This window comes from Pelmatolapia mariae, linkage group LG22, assembly GCF_036321145.2.
Source record: "Pelmatolapia mariae isolate MD_Pm_ZW linkage group LG22, Pm_UMD_F_2, whole genome shotgun sequence".
NCBI classification, from domain to species: Eukaryota; Metazoa; Chordata; class Actinopteri; order Cichliformes; family Cichlidae; genus Pelmatolapia; species Pelmatolapia mariae.
In genome coordinates, this window is record NC_086245.2 from 17,627,862 (window position 1) to 17,649,730 (window position 21,869).

The following is a 21,869-nucleotide window of genomic DNA, read 5'->3' on the forward strand; positions in this document are numbered from 1 at the left end:
ATCAGATCAGTATTTTCAACTTTTTCCAACTCCAGTGTCACTGAAACTGCTGCTTATATATTTAGAAGCCGGTTACAAACATTTTAGGCCTGTCGTCTCCTCTGACTTCCTCACTTCTCCTTCATCTCCCCCTCACTGTGACAGGCAGCAGTAATGACTGTGAGTCAGTTCAGCAGCAGGCTCCATGCTGTCTGGGTCGGACTGAGACGTAAAAGCACCACAAGCAGAGCTTCTGATCTTGGCTGCCCTCTTGTGTTCAGTTGAGGTATTGCAGCTCTATAATATTTGCGTATTTAATGTAAAATGACATCATAGAAACTAATGAATAAACACAGTGGGGTAAGCAATGTTGCCTGAGTGACTCCCCACTCCTCCCACAAAGTCAATGAGCACTGAGTCAGGTTACTTCAAAAGTCTTTTAATTAGAGTGCATTTCTTGTCTCCATGGTTCCATTCATGAACAAACGTGTGTGTGTGTTGAATAAACGACTCCAAATAAAAACGCCTCAGATAAAAGGCTGCAACAAATTTGCTCATGGCTGGAAAGCAGTGTTCCCGACCCTCGGTCTACGTGGCGACGTTAACGGCGGAGGGCGAGCTGAATCACACACACGATTGGACCACCAGCAGGAGAAGACTTGCACAAGGTCAGTCGCGCATCCAGAAGAGGGGAAGGGTTACAAATCAGTAGTTTAGTTACGCTCATGTCTCAGAGGAAGCCCTGGCTGACTCCACACTGGCTCTGTTCGCCCTTCGAGGTTCATTGAGCCTCCATTGGCACCCGTGGGTAGCACGCAACTCGATTCATTCATTGTTCAGTAGTTTAATAGTTTCTAGGATGTGGAGGATCAATAGCGAGCTGAAAACAGTGGTCACTGAAGATGCACCACTAAGTTTACCTTCAACACTCAGAAATGTTGATCGATCTCTGAAAGCAGCAATTATTTTTTTACCCAATACTGTATGTACCTGTGCAGTCTGCCAAAACTCTACCACCAGAATCAGAATTTCAATTATTTATGCAACTTCCCCCCAAAAAGCAGGAAAAAGCCTGTTAAGCTTAGTGCGCATATTCAAAATAGGGAGGGAAACCTTCTCTGTTACAATATTATTTCATATCAGTGAAGTATCCTCTTGCTAGGCGTTTTATCACGCACAGCGTGGGGAGGTTTAGGTGTTACCTCCCACGCAGGAACAATGAAGTGTTTAAATATTGACTCTGGCTCTTTTTTTTCCTCTTTCACCTCGGGTCAAGGCTGAACCTTGACGCTGTGTTTGCTCTATCTCTGTTCCGCTGATCTTGGCAGTTTTCCTGTAACTATCTGAGCGTGGAGATCGTTCTCTGACAACATCATCACAAAGGCAAAGAAAGAGGGGGGATTTTTTTGTATGGGTGTGTGTGTTTCACCCCCATCCTGTGCTCTGAAATTCCTATTTTCGAGTCGGTGTTTGCACTTGTGAAAAACTGACTAATTTAACCCACAGTACTCGCACTAGATGTCACACCCATATGACACTGAAAGGCATACATTTTTACATTTTGTTCTTTGAACGCAGTGTTAAATTACTTTGCAATCGTGCTGTAAGAAAAATTAAAGAAAAAAAAAAAAGGCCCAAAACAAGGTAAACTTAAAAAGACCCCAAAATGGAAGCAGAGCAAACGAGTGCTTCTAATAATAACAACTAACACATAACACAGGGCCATGCAGAAGCTAGGAGCCTACAACTGCCTGGTTCACATACCAATGTGTAAATCCTTCACTAAACGAGTGAAAACTTTTTGTGCAATTTTCTACTCTCCAGAAAAAAAAAAAAAAAAAAAAAAAAAAAAACACAAAAATTGTTATGTTTCTACAGAAAAAAATAATAAATTGGCGCATGTTTGGCAGGTTAGGCAGAGGCATGAGGAGTGCGAGAGGGAGAAGATGAAGGGGAAGAGGAAAAGTGGCACAGCAGGGAGGATTTCTCCCACAGTGAGCCTGAAGAGACTCGAAGATACACAAAAGACCACATGCCTGCACCCATCCCATGCTTTCACTTTCCGCGGTGGTTAACAAGTGAGAGCACGTGTCATGAGAAAAGATCCGACAATTAGATCACAAGGAAGGCTGGGAGTGTGGGGGGGAGGGAGTCATTGGTTTCCAATAAAGGGAAACTGGCACGCAGCGTTTAGGGGGAGAGTGTAGATGGCCCGGGGGGTTAGAGGGTCGACAGAGAGAGCGAGGAGGGGCTGGGGAGGGGTCAAGAGTGGTTAGGCCCTCTCAGTGCATCGGCTCCTCCTGGGAGGGCGAGTTGTCTGGCTGATTGAGCGAAGCCTCAGCGGTTGGAGAATCACCGCCGTCCTGGATGCCGGTCTCACTGGTGGATGGTGATGGAGTCATCTTGGTCTGAGGGAGGAGGAAAGAAAACAACGTTGGTTTTACTTTGCTGGAATTACAGCTACTAGAACAGAGCGCACACACCAGCATCTGTACAACCAATGAAATGAATCTCACTTTGATCTGCTCACTTTGATCAGGCCTCATTTATTAGGCTGTGGCAACATTTAATGTTTAAATAAAGGAATGTTTAAGTGAAGCCATCACCTTTAAAAAAGCAGCACTGAGAGCCCGCTCAGCTTTAAGATAATGAACTCAACTTAAAATGTTTGTTTTACGGCTCTGACGCTAAATCCCAAGATCAAAAAACTTCTGCAGCATTAAACTCGTCACATTTAATGCAATATGTTGCATTTTACTGCTATTTTTTATAATCCCTGCATATTTTTAACCATCATTTTATTATCATCATCTGACAACCTCTCAGATTTGAGTAGGGGGCACTCAGGGGGATCATTTTATGTGAGTGTGCACAGAAGCTGTGCTTCATATCCTTTGTAGTGGAAGGTGTGACTCATCCAGAGCACAGAAATGTGTTTTTCTCATCACTAACTTATACCAGTGCACAGTGGGTCACTAATTGGGATGATAAGATAATTGGGATCCAGCTACCTGCAGTCAGTGACATCTTCTAGGCCCGCTACATTAACAGGACCACTAACATCACCAGATACCCAACCCACCCTGCACACCGTCTCATCAAACTCCTGCCATGCGGTAGGAGATACATCAACATTCAGTCACACGCAACCAGGCTGAAAACAGTGAGAGTGTTACATGACCCTTAAATAACTCTGGGAACTTATATTGCACAACATTTTTGTGACCTGAATGAGTCAAATAATGTCACAGCTTCCACTACTAAGGATATGAAGGAAACTGAAAGCCTTTATCCAGCTAAACAATAATGCTTCTTTTTTAGACTTTGCTAAAGGAGGGTTCATAAAGCTCCTGTACCCCTAGTGCTGGTCCCAAGCCTGGATAAGTGGCAGGACTAATTCAGGGAGGGCATCTGACATCACCCGCTGGTTTTTAAGGCCTCGAATTGCGCATTTTGACATCCACTATCTTATTTTTATTATTTAAACCAGACACGCGGAGCGACAGATGGATCTAACTAAGAAACCAAGGACACCGCGTGCTCTCAGAAGCCACAAAGGCTCACTTTAAATCTTGATTAAAAAGTTATTTAAGAGCCGAATTCCTCTTTTCACGGACACTGAAAAGAGATGACGAACTGAACGCGACCTCATTACTGCGGCGTCACGCCAAAATGCAGTGGAATAAAGTTTGTGCACAGAACTCCTAGCCATTCTACATCCACACAGGCACGTCTGCAGACGGCATCAAGGTCCTTTATCCAGCCGTTACCTTCAGAGTCTCTACTTTCTCCTCAAACGACTTGAAGGTTGGTGCGTTTCTGTGAAAGGAAAAAGACAGAAGACAGAGAGGAGAGGAAAAAAAAAGATGACTGAAGTTATCACACATAATCATACCCAGACGAGATGCAGACACGTCTTCCTTTCAAAAGGAAAATAGAGCAGGACACCCACTGCAAGCACAGCCTTTAAAGGTCATGTTATCTGATACTCGATACACACAATGCGGGATTTTCTAAAGTGACCCCATTCTTCTCTGTTCAGCTGAGAAAGTGCTAAGAGGGCTTGTTTTTCATGCAAACACACAAAGGGAATACAGAGCGAAGAGGGCAAGAGGACAGTCTTCCGAAAAGCCTCTCGTGTGCGTGCGCTCTCGAGCTGAACTTTTGGATTCACCAGGAGAAAATTTTGATTATATTTACAGACCAAATAAGAAAAAAAGTTCCTTCAAAACCTGGTTACGTGTGTGTCCAGGTTTTGTGAAAGCAGAGCCATATTTAGGGCAGAACTTTCTTTCCAAGTGCAGAAAAACAAAAACCAGGCGAGCAGTTTGTGCAGGTGGGCGTTTCCCTGCATCTTCATATTTTCTTCTTCTTTTTTTTTTAGATTTCTGTTAAACCTCTGTGAGCCTGACGAAACAGCAGCGGCCTGGCGGAGCGAGATTATTAAAGCTGCAGCTTCACTGATAGCAGATAAAGTGGCTTTCACCAGCGGTCTCTCGGTATTATTAGGGTACGCTGTCAGGCCTTATTTTATTTAACAGGAAACACGCTCTTCTGTCTGTCTACTGCCGCCCACAGACACTGAGCAGCCTCCAACATTCACACGAACTGGTTCGGGTTCTCTTACCTCATGACGGGCATGCTAGCCGAGTGCTGCAATGACTTTACGCTATCCGACAGCGTTATTGAGGAGAAAAGGAGGAAGTGTTAGTGGTCATCTTAGCACAGCAGCAGCAGAGCATGCACAGAGCGAGAGAGCACAACATACAGCACAAACCCTCATTTATTCTACCGAGTGCATAAATCCTATAAATCCCACTTTATCCAATTAAGATTGATTGTGTATTAACACAGCGGGTACGTGTTAATCCTGTGAGTTATGGGTGAGTATCATGTCATCAAACGCACGCACACACAAAAGGACAACACATGCACACACACACCCTTCTGACCCCTGTCAGGCCCTCAGTAGCCCCCACCCCCCCATGGAAACCAGCCCCGAGTCTTTGAGGCTGCTCTTCTCAGCACACTGCAGCTTTGAGAGGACTAATAATCTTGTTTGCGGCTCAGTAATCCAGAGAGAAGAAGGATGACAGGGGAGGGGAGACACACTAAGACACGAGAAGGAGGATCAACAAGAGATACATCTCAAATGCAACAATCTGCTGTTGATTTTTTTTTTTTAAAGCCGGGTTTAATCAGGAATAATTCACAGGAAGTGCTGCGTTTGGTGCTCTGAACGCACAGTTTGACACCTAACCCACCGGGACATATGCCCTTTAATAAGAAGCTGGTCAAAGTGGTGCAACAGGCTAATTAGATTTAAATAAAACACATTAGTGCATAAAAACACCCCTGATTTCAGTTCATTCTGCAGAATTTGATTTTTTTTTAAAAAACATGCAGGAAAATGTCCAAGTTATTCATGCAAATTGAAATCGATCAGAAGAACGACCGCTGCAGTCCCACATTCAAACACATTTCACAAAGATGGTATGAAAAGAAAAAAAAAAAACCTCCTTTAATTGGCCTTAAATAAGTGAGCAGTCTTACCTAACTTTATTAGACGTATAGTGTGACCTGCAAAAGCCAAGCAATGCTGTGAGTTACTAACACTTCTGCTGTTTCGATGCTGATTATCGCACGTTTCTCATTTGTTTAACACAAACAAAGGCAGAAAATGGATATACAGGAGATATGGAAGCCACTGCTTATGCTTTAAACAAAGATGCGTTTCATGTGGGCCTGCGGGTGCGTTATGAACGGAAGCAGGCGAGCTGTCTCACACTGTCCCCAGTTTTAAAGTTGTCACCTTAAAAACACGTCCTGACTCTGAATCTTGTTAAAATGAGTTTTGTTAGTGGTTAGTAAAGAAAGACAGGAGTGTGGTCTCTTGTAAAACGCTGAGGAAGGACAGAAGGAAAAGAGGAGCTCAGGCCTTCTAACCGCTACAGGAACACATTTCTATCACATGTGATATGACGGACAGGTGCAGCACAGCAGAACCATTTTTACTGTGGCTTTTCAAAGGATTACAAAATATGATTCGCTGACATCTCCCCGTCTGACTCACCTGACATCCTCGAGCTTCCGGGTGATGGCTGAGCCCATATTTGTGAAAGCTGCTGTAGCCTTCAGACTCGCCTGAGACAGAGTTTCAGAAGTCCTCCTATAGCTGAAATAGAGAGAGAGAGAGAGAGAGAGAGAGAGGAGTGATGGGCAGCAAAAAAAAAAAGGATATGAATGTGATGAAAAGAGACTGAAGGATCAAAGCCTGAAGAGACACATCAAGGTCAGAAGTAAACTTCAGTGTCTTTTTCATTTTAAAGAAAAGCCAGAGAGCATCAGAATGCTGCTCATTTCCTTCAATGTGAATCCCATCAAACAATTTCAAACAGGCCACAGGCAGCCTGTCAGGAGCACTGACAGTTTTCTCTTCGTTCAGCGCTGACAGTTATCCGTATTTTCAGAGCAATTAGAGAAAACGTACAGGGATGATGCATAAGAAAGCTCTCGATCAGGACGGGAAAAGGACAAAAATACTACAAAAAGTCTTTAGCAAACGCTTTCAGCCGGCTGACATGAAGGCATCGTGAAAAGCGTGCAGCTCAGTACTTACGCAGTGGAGGCAGTGACCTCCTGCCAAGTTTTGGTGATGTTCTGCTTCAGCTCATTAAGAGGAGTGATGCCCAGCTTCCTCTTAATTTCAGCCAGCTGCTTGTCTTTGGATGCCAGCACCTGGGACAGAGTCTGGATCTCATCTTCGACCTACACACACACACACACACACACACACACACACACACACACACACACACACACACACACACACACACACACACACACACACACACACACTTGATTCTACATATAAATCTGAACCCCAACATGTAAAGTCTGGCTCATCCAGTATTTGCCATTATAAAAAGACCCAAATTCAAAACACATTTTTTCCAGGTCAAAGAAAAAACTCCACCATTGTTTAACCGCATGACCGTGGCGACATTTCCAATTTATTTGGAGCCAGCCCCCACAAACACCACCGTTCTGCTGTTACAAATACAAATTATCTCATTAAATCTGCAGTAAATACATTCCTCGACAAATGAGCCGTTTACTCCACTGAGCGACATTTGATCAAAATACTTTAAATCCACTGAACAGAATTACTGTTCTCCAAATAACTCGTTAAAAAAAATAATTTTTTGAGTCTTTTAGCCTTTATCTGATAGAGGCGGACAGGACAGCATGGAGCCAGAGAGGGCGGGTGACAGGCAGCAGCAAAGGCCCTGAGGCTGAATCGAACCCAGGCAGCTGCAGAGAGGACCGAGCCGTTAGTACACGGGTCAAACGCGCCACCAGGTGAGGTCCTGGAGCAACAACATTCAGCTGTTTTAAATAGCTGTGAACCGTTTTTTAAGTGAAAAGGCCTGAACTTAGTTTCTCAGTGGTTAAAGAGCATGGCATGTTCCCCCATGTGTGGGCTCTCTCTGGGTACTCTGGCTTCCTCCCACAATCCATCCTGTCAGGTTAACTGATTATCCCAAACTGTGAGCGTGAATGTTTATCTCGCTCTGTTCCCACAGGAACTACTGATAATTAGGAAACATCTCCATATATATATATATATATATATATATATATATATATATATATATATATATATATATATATATATATATATATATATATATATATATATATATATATATATATATATATATATATATATATATACACACACACACACACATCTCATGTCCAACATCTGATCTTCCTGAATCACAGCTTATTAAATCTTTGACCCCTCCTGACCTTAGCCAGCTCCTCCTGCAGCTCCTGACGCTCTTCCTCCGTCAAGTCGGGCATTGTTGAGGACGCGGCACCAACAGACGTCACTGCATCCTCTCCCACCTCTGGGACCGAGTCCGGATGGCCCTGGGAACCTGGGAGGTAAAAAAAGAAAAAAAAGAAAGAAAAGAAAACAATGTTTTTTACTCAGGAAGAAGTGCAAAATTTAATGAAGTGATCTCTTTTTAAAGATACACAGACATGTCTGGTGATTTAACATGTGACAGAGATTAAGGAGTGAAGCTTTCCACAATTCTTCCTGCACAGACCAGCTATACCATCTCCCTCACACACACACGCGGCATATAGAGTACAAGCTTGTCTTGGATGTTGATGACTCTGACAGAGCTGTGCTCAGCAGGAACAAGAGCGCATCAATAATACAAAGAACTTTCTAGATGGAGACATCCTCGGCTCAGACAGTGTGAGAGGAGGAGTTGTTGGGATCTGTGAAACAAAAGTATGACACCCAATAAGGATGTTCTGGGCCAGAAGTGAGCTGGAATAGGGGGAACAAAAATCTGTCCCTAAGGTCATTTTTTTTTTTTTGGTATCTAGTCAAATTATTTCAAGGAAGTTAAAGTATAGACGCAAAACCCAAAATAGGAGAGTATGAAAAAAAAAAAAAAGGAAAAAGGGGAAACCCCAGAGCTGAATAACTCAGTGTGAGGGGAAGAATACAAGAAAAAGGAACTGCTGGAGTGAACTTCATACACATGCAGTGTTGTTACCTCAGCGTGGAGGCAGAACCATCACACAAAATAGAGAAGAGTGTAAGTTTCATTAAAGCGTTGGATCAACCTAACGAGTAAGAGAATTTGGCCATGTGCAATTTTCTCAGCAGACTGGGGTTGTAATAATTATGTAATAACAGTGAAATATATGTAATAGTGCAAGAATGAAATGAAGACATCAGGTGCAGCTTCTGTGTATTTGCAGCTGCTTATTATTATTCAGGATTTAAAAAGAAAAAGTGCATTTGAAGGTGGTCACGTAAGCAGCCAGCAGCCAATCATTTTAGTTTGACCTGTTCACTGCATGAATATAGGAAATGTTCCTCTCAGTGACTGAGCTGTCACCCAGCTGCGGTCAGGATTTGGCATAAACAGCAAAATGCACATTATTTTAGCTGGTGATACATTTTGTTTCCACACAGAGACTGCGGTGAAACGTGCAATCTCGCCAAAAGGAATGGTACTTGAAATACATCTTCATCTCCAGCCTCCTCCTCCCACTTCATTCCAAATACTGAGGACTCCCTTTCTCTCTTTCAATGCGGACCACTGTGAAAGCGTGAGATGGAGAGAGAAAAAGAGAGAGAGAAAAAAAAAAAAAAATCACATAAATCACATAAATCTAGCAGTGCACACTCCCACAAAGACAGCGGGATTGCCTCACGCCGTCTGGAGAGCCGTTAATGAAATAACGTTCCTCTGCCTTCAAAACACACATTATTATCACGAGCTGAGGGAGCTGGGCCGTGCCATTAATTGCTTCTCCTTTTACATTTAATTAACGCCAGGGGACAAGGCGAGCGGATTGGACACCTCACAAGCGCAAATATTTATATGTCAAAACACGCTTTGGCGAGAGAAGTGAAAATCCGAGGCAAATCGTTTTGACGATTGAACGAGGCATTATGGTAATTAGGCAAAAAGAACCACAGAGGAAATTCTCATTTAGCCCTCAGTCCTGAAACCACCCCCTCTGTTCCTGTGGGGTGTTTCACTTCATCTGCCCTTGAGCGCTTTTCCACGCTCCTTTGAATTTACCCCCCTCTTCTTTCTACTAGTGATACAGTCCTGACACCATATATGCAGACAAACCTGCGTACTACAACATCACAATTTTGCAATAGACACTTCCTGTTATAACGGCTGTGCTGATAGAGAAAAAAATAAGACACCATCCTTTTTTTATTTTGGTACATATAATGTTTTGATAACCTACAATATGCGCTCAGGAACTCATTTTCTTCAAGCACATCGGGTTATGTAAAATTCTGGGCACCTCTGTAAATGTGGAAGTGGCTCTGCATGAGTGAATGCATGCCTTGTAGGTGTGTTTCCATCAGTAGGTGCTAAGAGCATGACAGGGGGAAAAAAAAGAAACAAAGGGAGAGTTAGAGAGAAACAAATAGAGAAGTTTATATGCGAGTGTAGGCAGAAGTTTGGCTTGCGACATCAAACTGCATACTCACCCACATCCCTGCCCAACCTCTATGATTTGAGCTCATTTCCTCTTAACAATCCTGCCCTATGAGCACCCAACTGTGTGTCTGTCAGTATTGTAGCAACAACGAAGACGTGCACTTAAATAGAGACCACGAGCTTTTTGATTGTCCCTCTTTTCCTGTGATAACGAGTCAAAAGGAAAGCAGCGATGTCGCCTAGTCATCGAATAGCGGTAACCACGCTAATGCAGCTTTGTCATAAAGGGCCAGACGACACACCCATAAACATGGAAATCAATAAAGTTGTATTACACAACCAGAATGTTACGAAAGAATAAGATAAGAATGGCACTGTGCATAGGAAGCTATTTGTTCACCTTAATGGGCTCTATTGTCTCATTTGAGTTAAATCAAACTCAATCCTTGCACACTTTTGTGTGTGTGTCTGCACACAAACAGCTCCAAACATTATGAGGAACATCCTTTAAGATTTTCCATCTCTGTCAAACCTATTCTCATAAATACGACCTGCCTCAAACGCCTCATAGAAATTTCATCAAATTTTGCACAGATGTTTAATTGGACTCAAGAATGAATTAATACTGGTAGTCAAAGGTTAAAGGTCACCGAGCACACTGTCACCCATAACCAATTAGAAGGAAATTTAGCATAAATGCTCAGCAGGGTAAAATGATGACATTTAATATAAAAGCGGCAACTTGACTGATACGTGCAGTTTTTTCTGACCTTGTGGTGCCTAAAATATTGGCCACCTTATTATGTAAACAAACATGCAAGCGAATACAACAGGAAATGTGACAGTCAGCGATCCGGATACCTACAATCAAAACTCACCTCTTGAGGAAATACTTAGAATTAGAGCTTATATTAAAAGAAGCCATGCAAATAAACCCATTCTGTGTTATTTGCAACTTTCAACAGCGTGCCGTAAAGCATCCGTGTGGTATAAAAGGTGCCCCTGACAAACAGGAATACCAGTGGTCTCTGGATGACCTGGGAAAAAGACCTTGGCTGTACATTTGAAGATGAGTCATGGGGGAACATTATTTCTAAAAGGGGGAAGTTTTTCGGGGAAGCCAGGGGCAAATTTATCTGATATAAAAAAAAATTATTACTACACTTCTTCTAGACCACACAGAAGGGTTAATGTATGGATGCTTAATGCTGAAAATATATGTGCATGCATTGTGGGAAAGTTTATTTCTTTCTGGAGAGATGTTTTGGATTACATGGACCGTTAAAGTGCTAGCGTTAAAGAACATGAGGCATTAAAACCTCAGCATGAACAGAAACTACGAGGACCTGGGAACACTAAGACACATGGAGCGCGCACACAGCCAGGGAGCTGACGATGTCGTGACAAGGAACAGAGGAAGACTGGGGAATTGAATTCACAGGACAACGAGAGGAAGGGCAACAGGTGGAAACACAGCTGGAACAAATCTGAGTAACAGAACAGGAGAAGCAAAACTGAGCATAACACACATGAGACGAGGCACCGTCAAAATAAAACAGGAAGTGACATACACATAGCAACCCAGACGAGGACATGAAAGCTTGACGGTAGGACAGGAGGTAAACGGACACGGAAGCACGTGACAGAGTGGGGAGACAAAGAACGTGGAAACAGGTACAGGAGACAGAACACAGAGACATGACTAAGACACGGAGAGAGGGAGAGGAAGACATAAGACAGGCTGGGGAACCTAAGGAAACGCTAAAGACAGAACACAGAGACGAAGACTATGACAGACGGGACTGACATCCACAGGAGACACCGAGGACAAAACACAGGGACGAGACATGAAAGGAAACTAATATCAGACTCAGAGACCCTAGAAAGAACCAAACTCAAGACTAAACCGTACAAAACTAAAACTCTTAATCATCTTCATGACGCAAAGGAAAGAATAATGAATTCACACAAAACTTGAAATCCTGGTTCACAGACCCAGGTACCATGACAACAGGAGGTTCCTACCGCAGCTGAATGAGTCTGTAATGGGAGGAATGATGGTTGGGGAACAGATGATGAACACTGCTGCCTGTGAGAACTCGCTGGAAAGGCTTAATTGTAAAAATGAGACAAAAATCAAAGCATAACTTGATATGGACAGTCTGTACTGGACGTTTGGCAAAAATGTCCCCCAATAACTTATGGTACAAACTGTCCCGTGTGCCTCACTCTGTGTCTGTCTTGTTCTGTTTATATCTAACTCATTAAAAATTTGGAATTAGAAGACAAAAAACGATCCTCATGAGACGTTAGATCTGACTTACTATACCAGATTTTCCAAAAGCTCAAAAAGGTAAATAAAAATCAGGAACAAAGTCGGTGTAAAGAAGGCGGGAATGGACATGAAGTGGTATTTCAAGGAACCAGAGAAAAACAGAGTATTACACTGCAGAATGAGGAGGTTTTTATCATCCTTGTTACATTTACCTATGGCACAAGTACCAACAATTCTGCACTGGATAAATGTTCAAAGACAGCGTGATAAAGAGCTGAATAACTTTAAACTACTGTAGCGAATACTTCTTTGTTTCCCCAAGACAGAAAAATGGACAGTTTTACAGTCAATGCATCCTTATTTTCTACATTTCTAGGAAAAAGAAGGAAAACACGGAGAGCAGTGAGGGCACGGCGCGCCGTGTGGTACAGCAGCATAATTATGACTGAAGTTTAAAGAGTTATGACGGTCTGAGATCGACACTCTGTCTGAGATCTAGAAACATCTAAATTGAGAGAATGCTGTCATACGCATCGCCAACAATCATCATTTGTTCCCTCCCCCTCCAGTTTGTGCCCCCACCCCAAATTCTTCCTGTTCAATGAACCAAACCCATGTTTTGTCTTTTTATCCAGCAAGCACACACACACACACACGAAAAACACACACCCTTCACTCGGCCTCTCCCTTCTCTCCTTGTGATTACCTCTGGTTTTGACAGCTGGTGAGCTGGGCGGTGTGTCGCTTAAGGCTGGGGAGAGGTAGAGATAGCTGGTGTTGACTCCTTGTTCAAAGTCAAACGGAGAGCGGTATTCCTCCAGAGGGTCCATGCTTTATTCTTTACAGCTTTCAGCGTGTTGCCGGCCGGAGCGACTACCACCTCCTTTTTACCAGCACTACCTAAGCAGAGCCAGCCGAGTGCTTATTGCTGATTGTTTGCATGTGACCCAGGCGCGTGCTGCTTGTGTCTGTTTCCTTCTTTGCTAGACATGCGGAGACACACTCGAGTGTCCAAGTGTGTGCATGCACAAGGAAGGAGGTTTTGTATCGGCCCTCAGGTAGTCACAAGGTGAGAGTGACTACAGTGATGCCAATTTTTAAATATCGGTTTCTGTTTTGGGCCAAGGTGTTGTGAGCCCTTTGCTCCTGTCTTGCTGTTAATAAGTTACCTGTCCCCTCAAGCAGCTGTTGTAGCCGGCTCACACACACAGACACACAAAAAAACACACCCTCCCACTTCCTCTCCACTATAATCCCAAAGGTCAGTTCTTAGTCCATCCTGCAGGCCGTGAGCGCCATCGCTGTCATTTTCGGGTGCCTAGCTGCTGTTGCGATACCGCACGGTACTCCTGTTCCAATACTCTCGGGTTCCACCGATAGTTCCCGCCCTCCCTCGCTTCCCAGCCTGTCAATCGAGGAGGAAATGAGAGCGACCCCATTTGTGTGAGCCGGTCATGTGATGTGATTGTGTAGGGGCGCATTAGATGAAAAGCATAATCTGCAGTGTCCCAGATTACAGCAAAGCTCTAATCCAGGGTGGACAGTCCAGCTTGAAGCAGCGGTAATGCTATTTAGCTAGAAAGGAGAAGAGAGGGTGCCAGAGGCTACGCGAAGTGGTAGAGGGAACAAGTGCTAGATTGTGTACTCACACAAACTGCTTGCAACAATGGCATTCCCTGAACTAGAAAGCTCCTGTAATGCAAGACCTTCATCACACGAAAACAAACTCTTTTGATTGAGTTTTTCTCGCCTGAAAGCAGACTTTGTGCCGTGTTGTAACACGAAAGAAAGAGCCGTGACATAAAGCAGGTATTTAGGCTGCACAAAGAGAGGAAAACATAAGTGCAATTCTTGTCACATTTCAATCAAATGTGCAAAAAGCAGCGTAGATGGCAACATATTAGACACTGAAGCTTTCAAGGTTGCGTTGAAAAAGAAAAAAGCAGCACAAGTTTTATAACGGTGAACGAACAGAATCCCTGAAAGAGCTCGAGAGCATTGTGGAAGGAGGTACAAAACAAACATCGGCTAGTTTAAACATTAGAGTGAAGTCGGCTCAAAGCAAGATCATATACTGAGTTTTTACTGGTTTTAAACTGAGGTCTGGGGGTTATCAGCTCAGTTACCCACCTAGTAATTTACTTTTAGTTAACAGACGTGTCAGACGAAGACTTTCCTGTTAGTTCTGGACATTTAATAATCAAAAATGTATTTTATATTTAAGCAAATGTGCAATTTGCAGAGATGGTGGTGGGGGGCTATCCAGGCAATCACAGGGAAAACAGGAAGGGTTATATCAAACCCCTCTTTATTCAAATATATTTCAATTACTACCCTGGTGATTTTCCTTTGGGGAAAGCCCAAAACGCTTCAGCAGATTGCCGATTTTTTATTTCTCCCCTGATGTATAATAAGTAATCCCAGCAGACTCAACCACGGATGTAAAATTGCCCTAAAATTACTCAATAACTTTGGAAAGATGTGCTGCAGCACCAGTATCGAGCAGCACTCACCATTAAAATTGAAGTGGTAAAGATTTAAACTCTGCAAAGGTATCGCTGCGGGGAAAATTAGCACATCAGTACAGAAATATTCACAAGGAGAATTTAAAAACTATGTACATAAATCATGAGCTCCCTTCAGGCCTGTGCAGCCACCATTCTTCTGTTGCAGAAAGCCAGACGTGCTTGTCTGCTTGATCCTCTCCAGGAAATGCCTTACATTTAGAGAGAAGGAGCGGTGCTCTCCTGAAAGTATTGAAACACTAGGAGACAAATTCCACGATTAACTAGAGTCAAAAAAAAGTTGACATTTTTTCCTCCTACATATTTTGTACAACCCGACATTTGAGTCTCTTTAAATCGGTACCTGTGAATAAAGTTAAACACAGCAAGAAAACTCTCTTATTAACTCATCGAGTTGCTCAGTTTCTGAGGCAGCAAAGCAAATCAACATTTTGCACCACCAACCTTACTGGAAGATACGAGACTCTTCTGCAATGCTGTTCTTCTGCGCATTTAATCAACAGGCCTGATCTGTTTCCTGCATGTTCACAAGACAACTCAAATTCTGCCTTCTTAGAACCAAAGGCTTGTTTGTGGGAAAGCCTCCCATGTGAATGTTTGCCCTCTCTTTCTCACTGTAGATGAACGTGCTTTGAGCTACCTGCAGACACTGTGGTGATGTTTTTTGGCTGGTCTGCTGTTTGGTTGGGCAGATAGGAAAACAGTTGAAATCTGCACCAGCAGTAGTGACACGTTTTCCACTTTCAAACAATTTGGAGATCCTTTTTAAATCCTCATCAGACTAAAACGAATCCAGATTTTCTTTCTAAAGCTCTTGGTCTGATGGCATCCCACACCTTAAAAAGGAAAAATACAAATACAAAACACAGCACTTGCTGAATAAGCAGGTCATAGTTATCGTCTGATCTCATTTTCATACAAAATTATAAAAAGGATTACATTTGGATTGGTTTGGACCTTTAACTGTAAGCAATGTTTCAAAGACATAAACATGCCAACTAGCTGAAATGTGGAAAAAGCCAATAATCTTAATGGGATGTACTTATTTTTCTACTTAACTGTACATCAAAGTGATGAACATGTTCATTTTTTCCATTTGAGGAAAACAGGTGACTGAGATTAACTCAGTATCAAAGAACCCCCATCATGGCAGCAGAGGTATTACAATGATGGTGACAGGGAGATGATGAATTTCAATGTAACAGCAAACCCTACAGTACACATGACAAGTCTGTACAATAAGTTGTTGGTCATATAAGGCTAACTAGCATAACACTACAGCTACACTAGCCAGGCTCCACTACACAGCTTTTCTATTTAGCAAGGTCAACCCAGAAGTAATGCGTTTGCAGTCGCTCACGGCAAACTATCAAGCCTCAACACGCAAATGAGCACAACAACAGTCCAATATAAACGTCTCAGTAAATGTACGAACACATTCTCTTAAAACAGTCTAAATGATTAGTATTACTGGCACTTCTTCAAGTACTCCAGCATACAAACAGCCTCCAGTGCTGAGAGACATTACACATTCGCTTGGCAACTGCAGGTAATATTTCTCTGGCTTCTGTAACTTTGGGATTTCCTGACAACAGATATTTTCCCCTCTCAACTGGCATTTTAGGACATTCCCCACAAGTCAGCCACAACATAAACAATAAGAAATTATGTCCCTCAGTAGGTTTGTTTTTGTGACTTTGCATACTCCCAAAAAGAGGAAGTAGTGTTCACAAAGACTTTGTGGTTCACTTTGTGGAAGCCAGACGAAGGGCGGGTAATCAGAAGGAAATGTGAAAGAGCTGAAAGTGATTGTTTCAGGCAGAATATGAGTTGAAAGCCTGTATGAGGCGGTCGGTTTAGCAGAAAAAAATATTTTCTTAAACTGGGAAGTCTCAGAATACAAATATAGAGCTAAATATGAATACAAGAGGTCCTCATTAAGATGCAAGCACACATACTTTTCTACAAGAATCCTTCTGTACTGAAATGGATCGAACCGGCACACTCATTTTTATATCTTAGCAAACAGTAATCTCTCTCAGCTAGACTGGACAGGCCTCCCAACATGATGAACTCAACATAACTCTGCAGCCCTCCTGATTAGTGGAGCCCCTAATCCATGTGATACTTGTTAAAACAAAGCACAACCCCCCCCCCCGAAAACAGCACACACAGACACACATGCACACAAACCAGTATGCTTGTATAGCTATATTATTAAAAATGATGAAAGTCAAGGTCACAAATCAGACATTTTCACAGAATAAGTTCAAAACATGGCATTTGATTTACAAGACAAACAGAAACACAAAACAACCCCTGCCGCTCGTCGACTGTGACTGTAACCACAAACAAACAGCCATTTTAGAGCGGCTAATGAAGCACAGCGCACGATCAATTACCTTACTATTCAAAGCAGAGCCTGTCACACGATTAGCCTAAACAGGAATCATGAGACATGGATAACTGTGAATACTTTGACTAGGCCCACAAAGCATGAGATGTGCATGATGGGAAGTGGCTACACCTCAGATGGACATCGATACTGTACATGTGCATTCAATCTAGACTCTTGGCTACACGACTTAAGACAAACATGGAGATAAAAGCTGATTAAAGTTAGTCTGACAGGCTGGAAAAAAATCTCCTCTCGATCTGTTGCTTAAATGTGAAGCAGCTGCTTACAGGTGGTTAGCGCACAAGACAACTGGAAACAACTGGAAACAGCTAACCGACCCAGAACACAGCTGTACATGAACCATTCAAACTGGAAAAGGGTGTCAGTCCTCTCATCCTTCAAACAATGGTAAACACTAGAAATTGGTTGTTTCTCCAAATACAAGATCTAATATATGGCAACAGATTGGAAAGCTGTTGCTGTGTGGCCTACTTCCAAAACAGATTCACCATCTTACTCTATTTGCACTACAAATACAGGACATGGTGTATAGAGCAGCACGGTAGTACAGCACATTAAAAAAGTAATGAAACCAAAACTTTCTGCAGTCATTATACATCTTAGCCGGGCTTAAGATAATACCAATAAACGCTAAAAGTTTAAGTTTTTACCTGATTGTGTTACCAAACCTTAAATAACTGAAGTGATGGAGTTTAGATGAAAACAGCAGGTATCAGACAGGAAAAAAAGGGTCTGCCAAACCTTCTACTGTCATGTAAGGTACCAATTAAAAGATAATGAAAGCAGGGACAGAAGTAACCTGAAATAAAAAAGAACTTTTGGTTATTTGGGAGTAATAATTTATATATCTCTACTGTACTTTCTTTTAAATAGTTTATCAAAGTTTCTGTCTGCAGTCTTTCACTTGAAAATAAACTACCAGGCAGGTGAGAGTGGTGCTCGGCCAAATCTCACAAGTCAGTGAAAAATTCTCCATAAAGCTGTACTGAAAGTAGAGGAATTTAATGACCTTTGAGTTTCTTTTTCGTTCAGTTTAATATTTATCACTGCATTTTACTGCTGAAACGTCAAACAATTCACATAAATATTAAATGCATTGCATTGTGATGTATATATTTAGGTTAAAAGCATCCTTGCCTGAGTATTCTCTCAAACTTCAGACTTTTTGGACCAGCATAAAGTATCTTATACCATATTTGCCAACTTTTTCTTTCAGGCAACTATCAGGTCCACATACAAAGTTTTCAAATAGACAGCTGGTGTTCCCTTTAATCTTTGAAATGAAATGTGCAAACCTGGCGACACCAACGTTCAAAGTTACAGGTTTCAAGGCTACAGCTTCTCGCATACATCAAACCCTTCAAAAAGTCCTTTTAAAATGATCTACGACAGCCATGACTGCTGACAGGTTTATTTCTGAGTAGACTTCAAATACTAATGGTTTTGGTAAACACACATCTGGTTTTCACTAAATGGGAGGTCCAGGCCAGACTGACACAGCTTCTAGCCCAATATGACATTTGTTGGCATGACTGAACAAATCATAGCAAACCTTTACATAAACACATGCAGTGGTTGCAGCTTTTAAAGTATGATTTGGCTGTGCTGAATGTATTTCCAGCTCAAACGACCGGATCTGCATTACTGGGGTGGGGATGTTGTTTGTGAGAGACTTCCTCTGACAGCTGAAAGCAGACAGTTGTGCATCACAGAAATCTAATAACGCCAAAAATGTTGGCTTCTGCTCCTGATCAATCTCATTAGACCGGTAGCTGAAAAACAACACGGGCTGGTGAACCTGACCACGTCCTTTCTGAACTGATTCGAGCCACAAGCCTGTATGCAGAAAATGAAACAGGCAACATTCAAAACAACATAAAAGTTAGTCTGGAGTACAAAAACTTTCTACAGTCCTTGACATTGACCTGGAACAATATGACTGAGTGAGAAGGCGTTTAGGTTCAGGCATCTATCAGAGTACCAATAACCTCTTTCTAGTCTATTCAAGCTTTATAAATGTTGATGAACAAATCAAGATTAACAAGATCATAAGGCAAATCTGAGTCGACCACAAATTTCACTGAACCTGAGTTTAAGGGGAAGAAAACATTCACTATGGAAAAATAACATTATACTGCAAGAAAAACGGAGGACACAAACAGACACGTTTGTTATCTAAAGGTCATCTGCACAGAGACACACAATCAGGGGAGAGCAGACTCCTTTGAGAGGCACCAGTCAGAGCACTCTCCGACCTTGGTCCTGCAAAAAACCTGTTCACCAAGTTATTTGCAAATGCTTTACCTGAATTACTGACAAAGGATTGAAGCATCTAACCTATGAAACCCTCCCTTAAAATAAATAAAATAAATACATAAATAAATAACGTAAAGGGAGGTTATTGTATTGAAGCAAGCAAATACTTATCACTGAGCGGCCTGAACTTCCACGAGGAGGATGCAGGTACAGATGGTAGTAAAATACAGCTACCATACCAAAAGTCTGACCTTGAAACGAACTTGGCTGCCCGTACAGCAGTGTGACTATAAATTCAGAGAGCACAGCAGTTCCTATGATGATATTTAAGGTGATAAAATTACATCTAGAGAGGCAGATCATTTACTTTTGCTGCCTAGAGAGGTAAACAGACACCACCTCAAGGCTGCAGTAAAGTTAGAGATTGGCAAAGAGTTTCCCCTTTATCTGATAACTACGCAATTTCACTTTCTTGTGATTACTTGTGGTACAGGCCTGTTTTATTGCGATTTTGATGAACAATAGCCTGTAGTGCAAGTGTGCACGGCCTTAAAAGAAATCTGGCATTCGCCTTTTTTCAAACTGTGTTTTTTAAGGTCACATACAATGACTTATAAAACCACTAAAAGACAAGATATCTACTGGTGCATCCGCTGCACGCACACAGTGAAAAAACATGTCATGTGGGAAGGGAAAACCCTCCAAAGCATACCACAAGAAACCTTTATGAGCAAAGAGAACCCAGATCAAACAGTTACTAAGATACCATTTACTTAAGGATGTGTTCAGGACCTGCAACTCTAATTCAGGAATGGGCTTCACAAGCGTGGCATTTACAGCCAAGTAAAGCATTCTTTTCTATTGTGTCCACTGGCAGCAACACAGAAAGTGATGCAGAAACACACCTCATTTCTTCTGATATGGAGAAGCACAAATTATCAATCAGGAACCAGTTACATCAATAATTCTGGTCTCTCTCTGCGTTATTAAAAAGGGAAGAAGAAGTTGAAAAAAAAACAACAACAATTTTTTAACCATCAGAAAATTACCTTTGAGAATCCAGGGGAGGGTGAAGGCTGTTTGTGCTGCAGGGAAATTTGGTCAAGAATTCTAACATGACATTTTAAGTGAACAAATAAAACTCAGGTGCTTTGCTTCTTTCCACGAGCACTTTAGTGCAAATGAAATAGAATAAAATAAAATAATACAAAAAGGTGGCCATACAAGCTTTTTTGTGTGCAAATGTCCACTTTTCTGTACTACAGCAGAGACATATGGACTTCAGACAGGAGCATTTGTGTTTAAGTACATAAGAGAGCAGAACAGCTGCTTGATAGGAAAGCAAACGTGCAGGAAGAGGAACGAGGTGAAAGACAGAAATGCAGGTAGAAGACACTCAGGATACCTGTGGTTAACTGAACTGGTTTACTGAACTGTGCTGTAGTTTGGCACGAGAAAAATCAGCAAAACCCACAACTCACAACCACTTTGGCACAGAATAAGAGTTCGCAAATTTCAAAATAAAACTTTTTTTTTCAGTGTAAAAGAAACATTTGAAAGAGCATAACAGCACAGCGTGACTTGTCTGAACTAGTTAAAGCAGTGAGCTGTCAAACAGGTGTAACCCATTCTTACAGGCTAAGCCGTCAGTTACAAAATATGTTGTTGACTAGTGTTTTACTGCTTTTTTCACTGCCTGTCAAAGTTTTTAACTCACACAAAAACTGAAAATGTGCGTTTGTGGTTTCACCTAATAAGTTAATGGGTGGTTTACATGCTGGAAAAAAAAAAACAAATTGTGGTGTGACACCGCACTTCCGTGTCATTTTTCTAGAAATCTCTGGCAGTGGTGCTGCTGAAAAAAGTTATTTTCTTCTTCAAATTCTTCACACTGTTGTCCGTCTCAAAAATAACTCACTTTATTCGTATGGCGAGAGGTAGCATATGCTCTCAACGAACTAACTCGAGTCACAGCACAAAGTTAGCTAGTCCGCTAACTTTTCTCTAAGGAAAAAGTAGTTTTAAAACATCTATTACAACACTGGCACACGTCGATGATTTAATTACCTTTGTCTGCATCCTCCATTGTCCGTCCAAAGCGTTGTTTCTCGTCGATTTCTACTCAGGGTCCGCAGGTTGTTCACTTCCCTACTGTGGGTCTTCCTGTTCTCTGCCTCATGTTGCCAGGCAGCCCGCCGTGCGGGGTGGGGTTCGCCGTGACGTCAGCACGCAGCAGTGTAAACAGAAGCAAGCACGTGGATCAAGTTTTAGCCCAACAACAATGCAAAGCTGCGCATCAAGGACACGTCATTATTTGTTTCTGGCTTTTTTTTTTTTTTTTTTACTGTACAACAAGAAAATGTATATATATCTGCAATAGTTTAGTAGTATATATATGTTAGCGCAAGACTAGG

The 21,869-nt window shown here is 42.1% G+C and overlaps 1 protein-coding gene across 3 annotated transcripts; it reads right to left on the reverse strand.

Moving 5' to 3' along the window:
* Positions 1-397: 397 nt before the first annotated feature.
* On the reverse strand, positions 398-21,670 carry tpd52 (tumor protein D52). 3 transcript variants are annotated; one of them, XM_065470844.1, is made up of 7 exons: positions 21,523-21,670; positions 7,795-7,925; positions 6,599-6,747; positions 6,053-6,154; positions 4,607-4,648; positions 3,750-3,798; positions 398-2,387 (listed from the first exon to the last, which is right to left on the reverse strand). In XM_065470844.1, exons 1-7 carry the CDS (start codon positions 21,539-21,541, stop codon positions 2,262-2,264), a joined length of 618 nt encoding a protein of 205 aa, XP_065326916.1. In that variant the 5' UTR covers positions 21,542-21,670; the 3' UTR covers positions 398-2,261. The 3 variants fall into 3 exon arrangements, with proteins under 3 accessions (XP_065326916.1, XP_065326914.1, XP_065326915.1); XM_065470842.1 differs by lacking the exon at positions 21,523-21,670 and adding an exon at positions 12,962-13,675; XM_065470843.1 differs by lacking the exons at positions 4,607-4,648; positions 21,523-21,670 and adding an exon at positions 12,962-13,670.
* Between the last annotated feature and the right edge of the window lie 199 nt (positions 21,671-21,869).

Bases quoted from the DNA above. Each gene is read 5' to 3' on its own strand.
- tpd52 (XM_065470842.1), bottom strand. From the start codon at position 13,085: ATGGACCCTCTGGAGGAATACCGCTCTCCGTTTGACTTTGAACAAGGA. The intron at 6,155-6,598 runs GTAAGTACTGAG...TCTCTATTTCAG, and splicing joins GAGGTCACTGCCTCCACTGC to CTATAGGAGGACTTCTGAAA. The intron at 3,799-4,606 runs GTAAGAGAACCC...TTCCTTTCACAG, and splicing joins GCTAGCATGCCCGTCATGAG to AAACGCACCAACCTTCAAGT.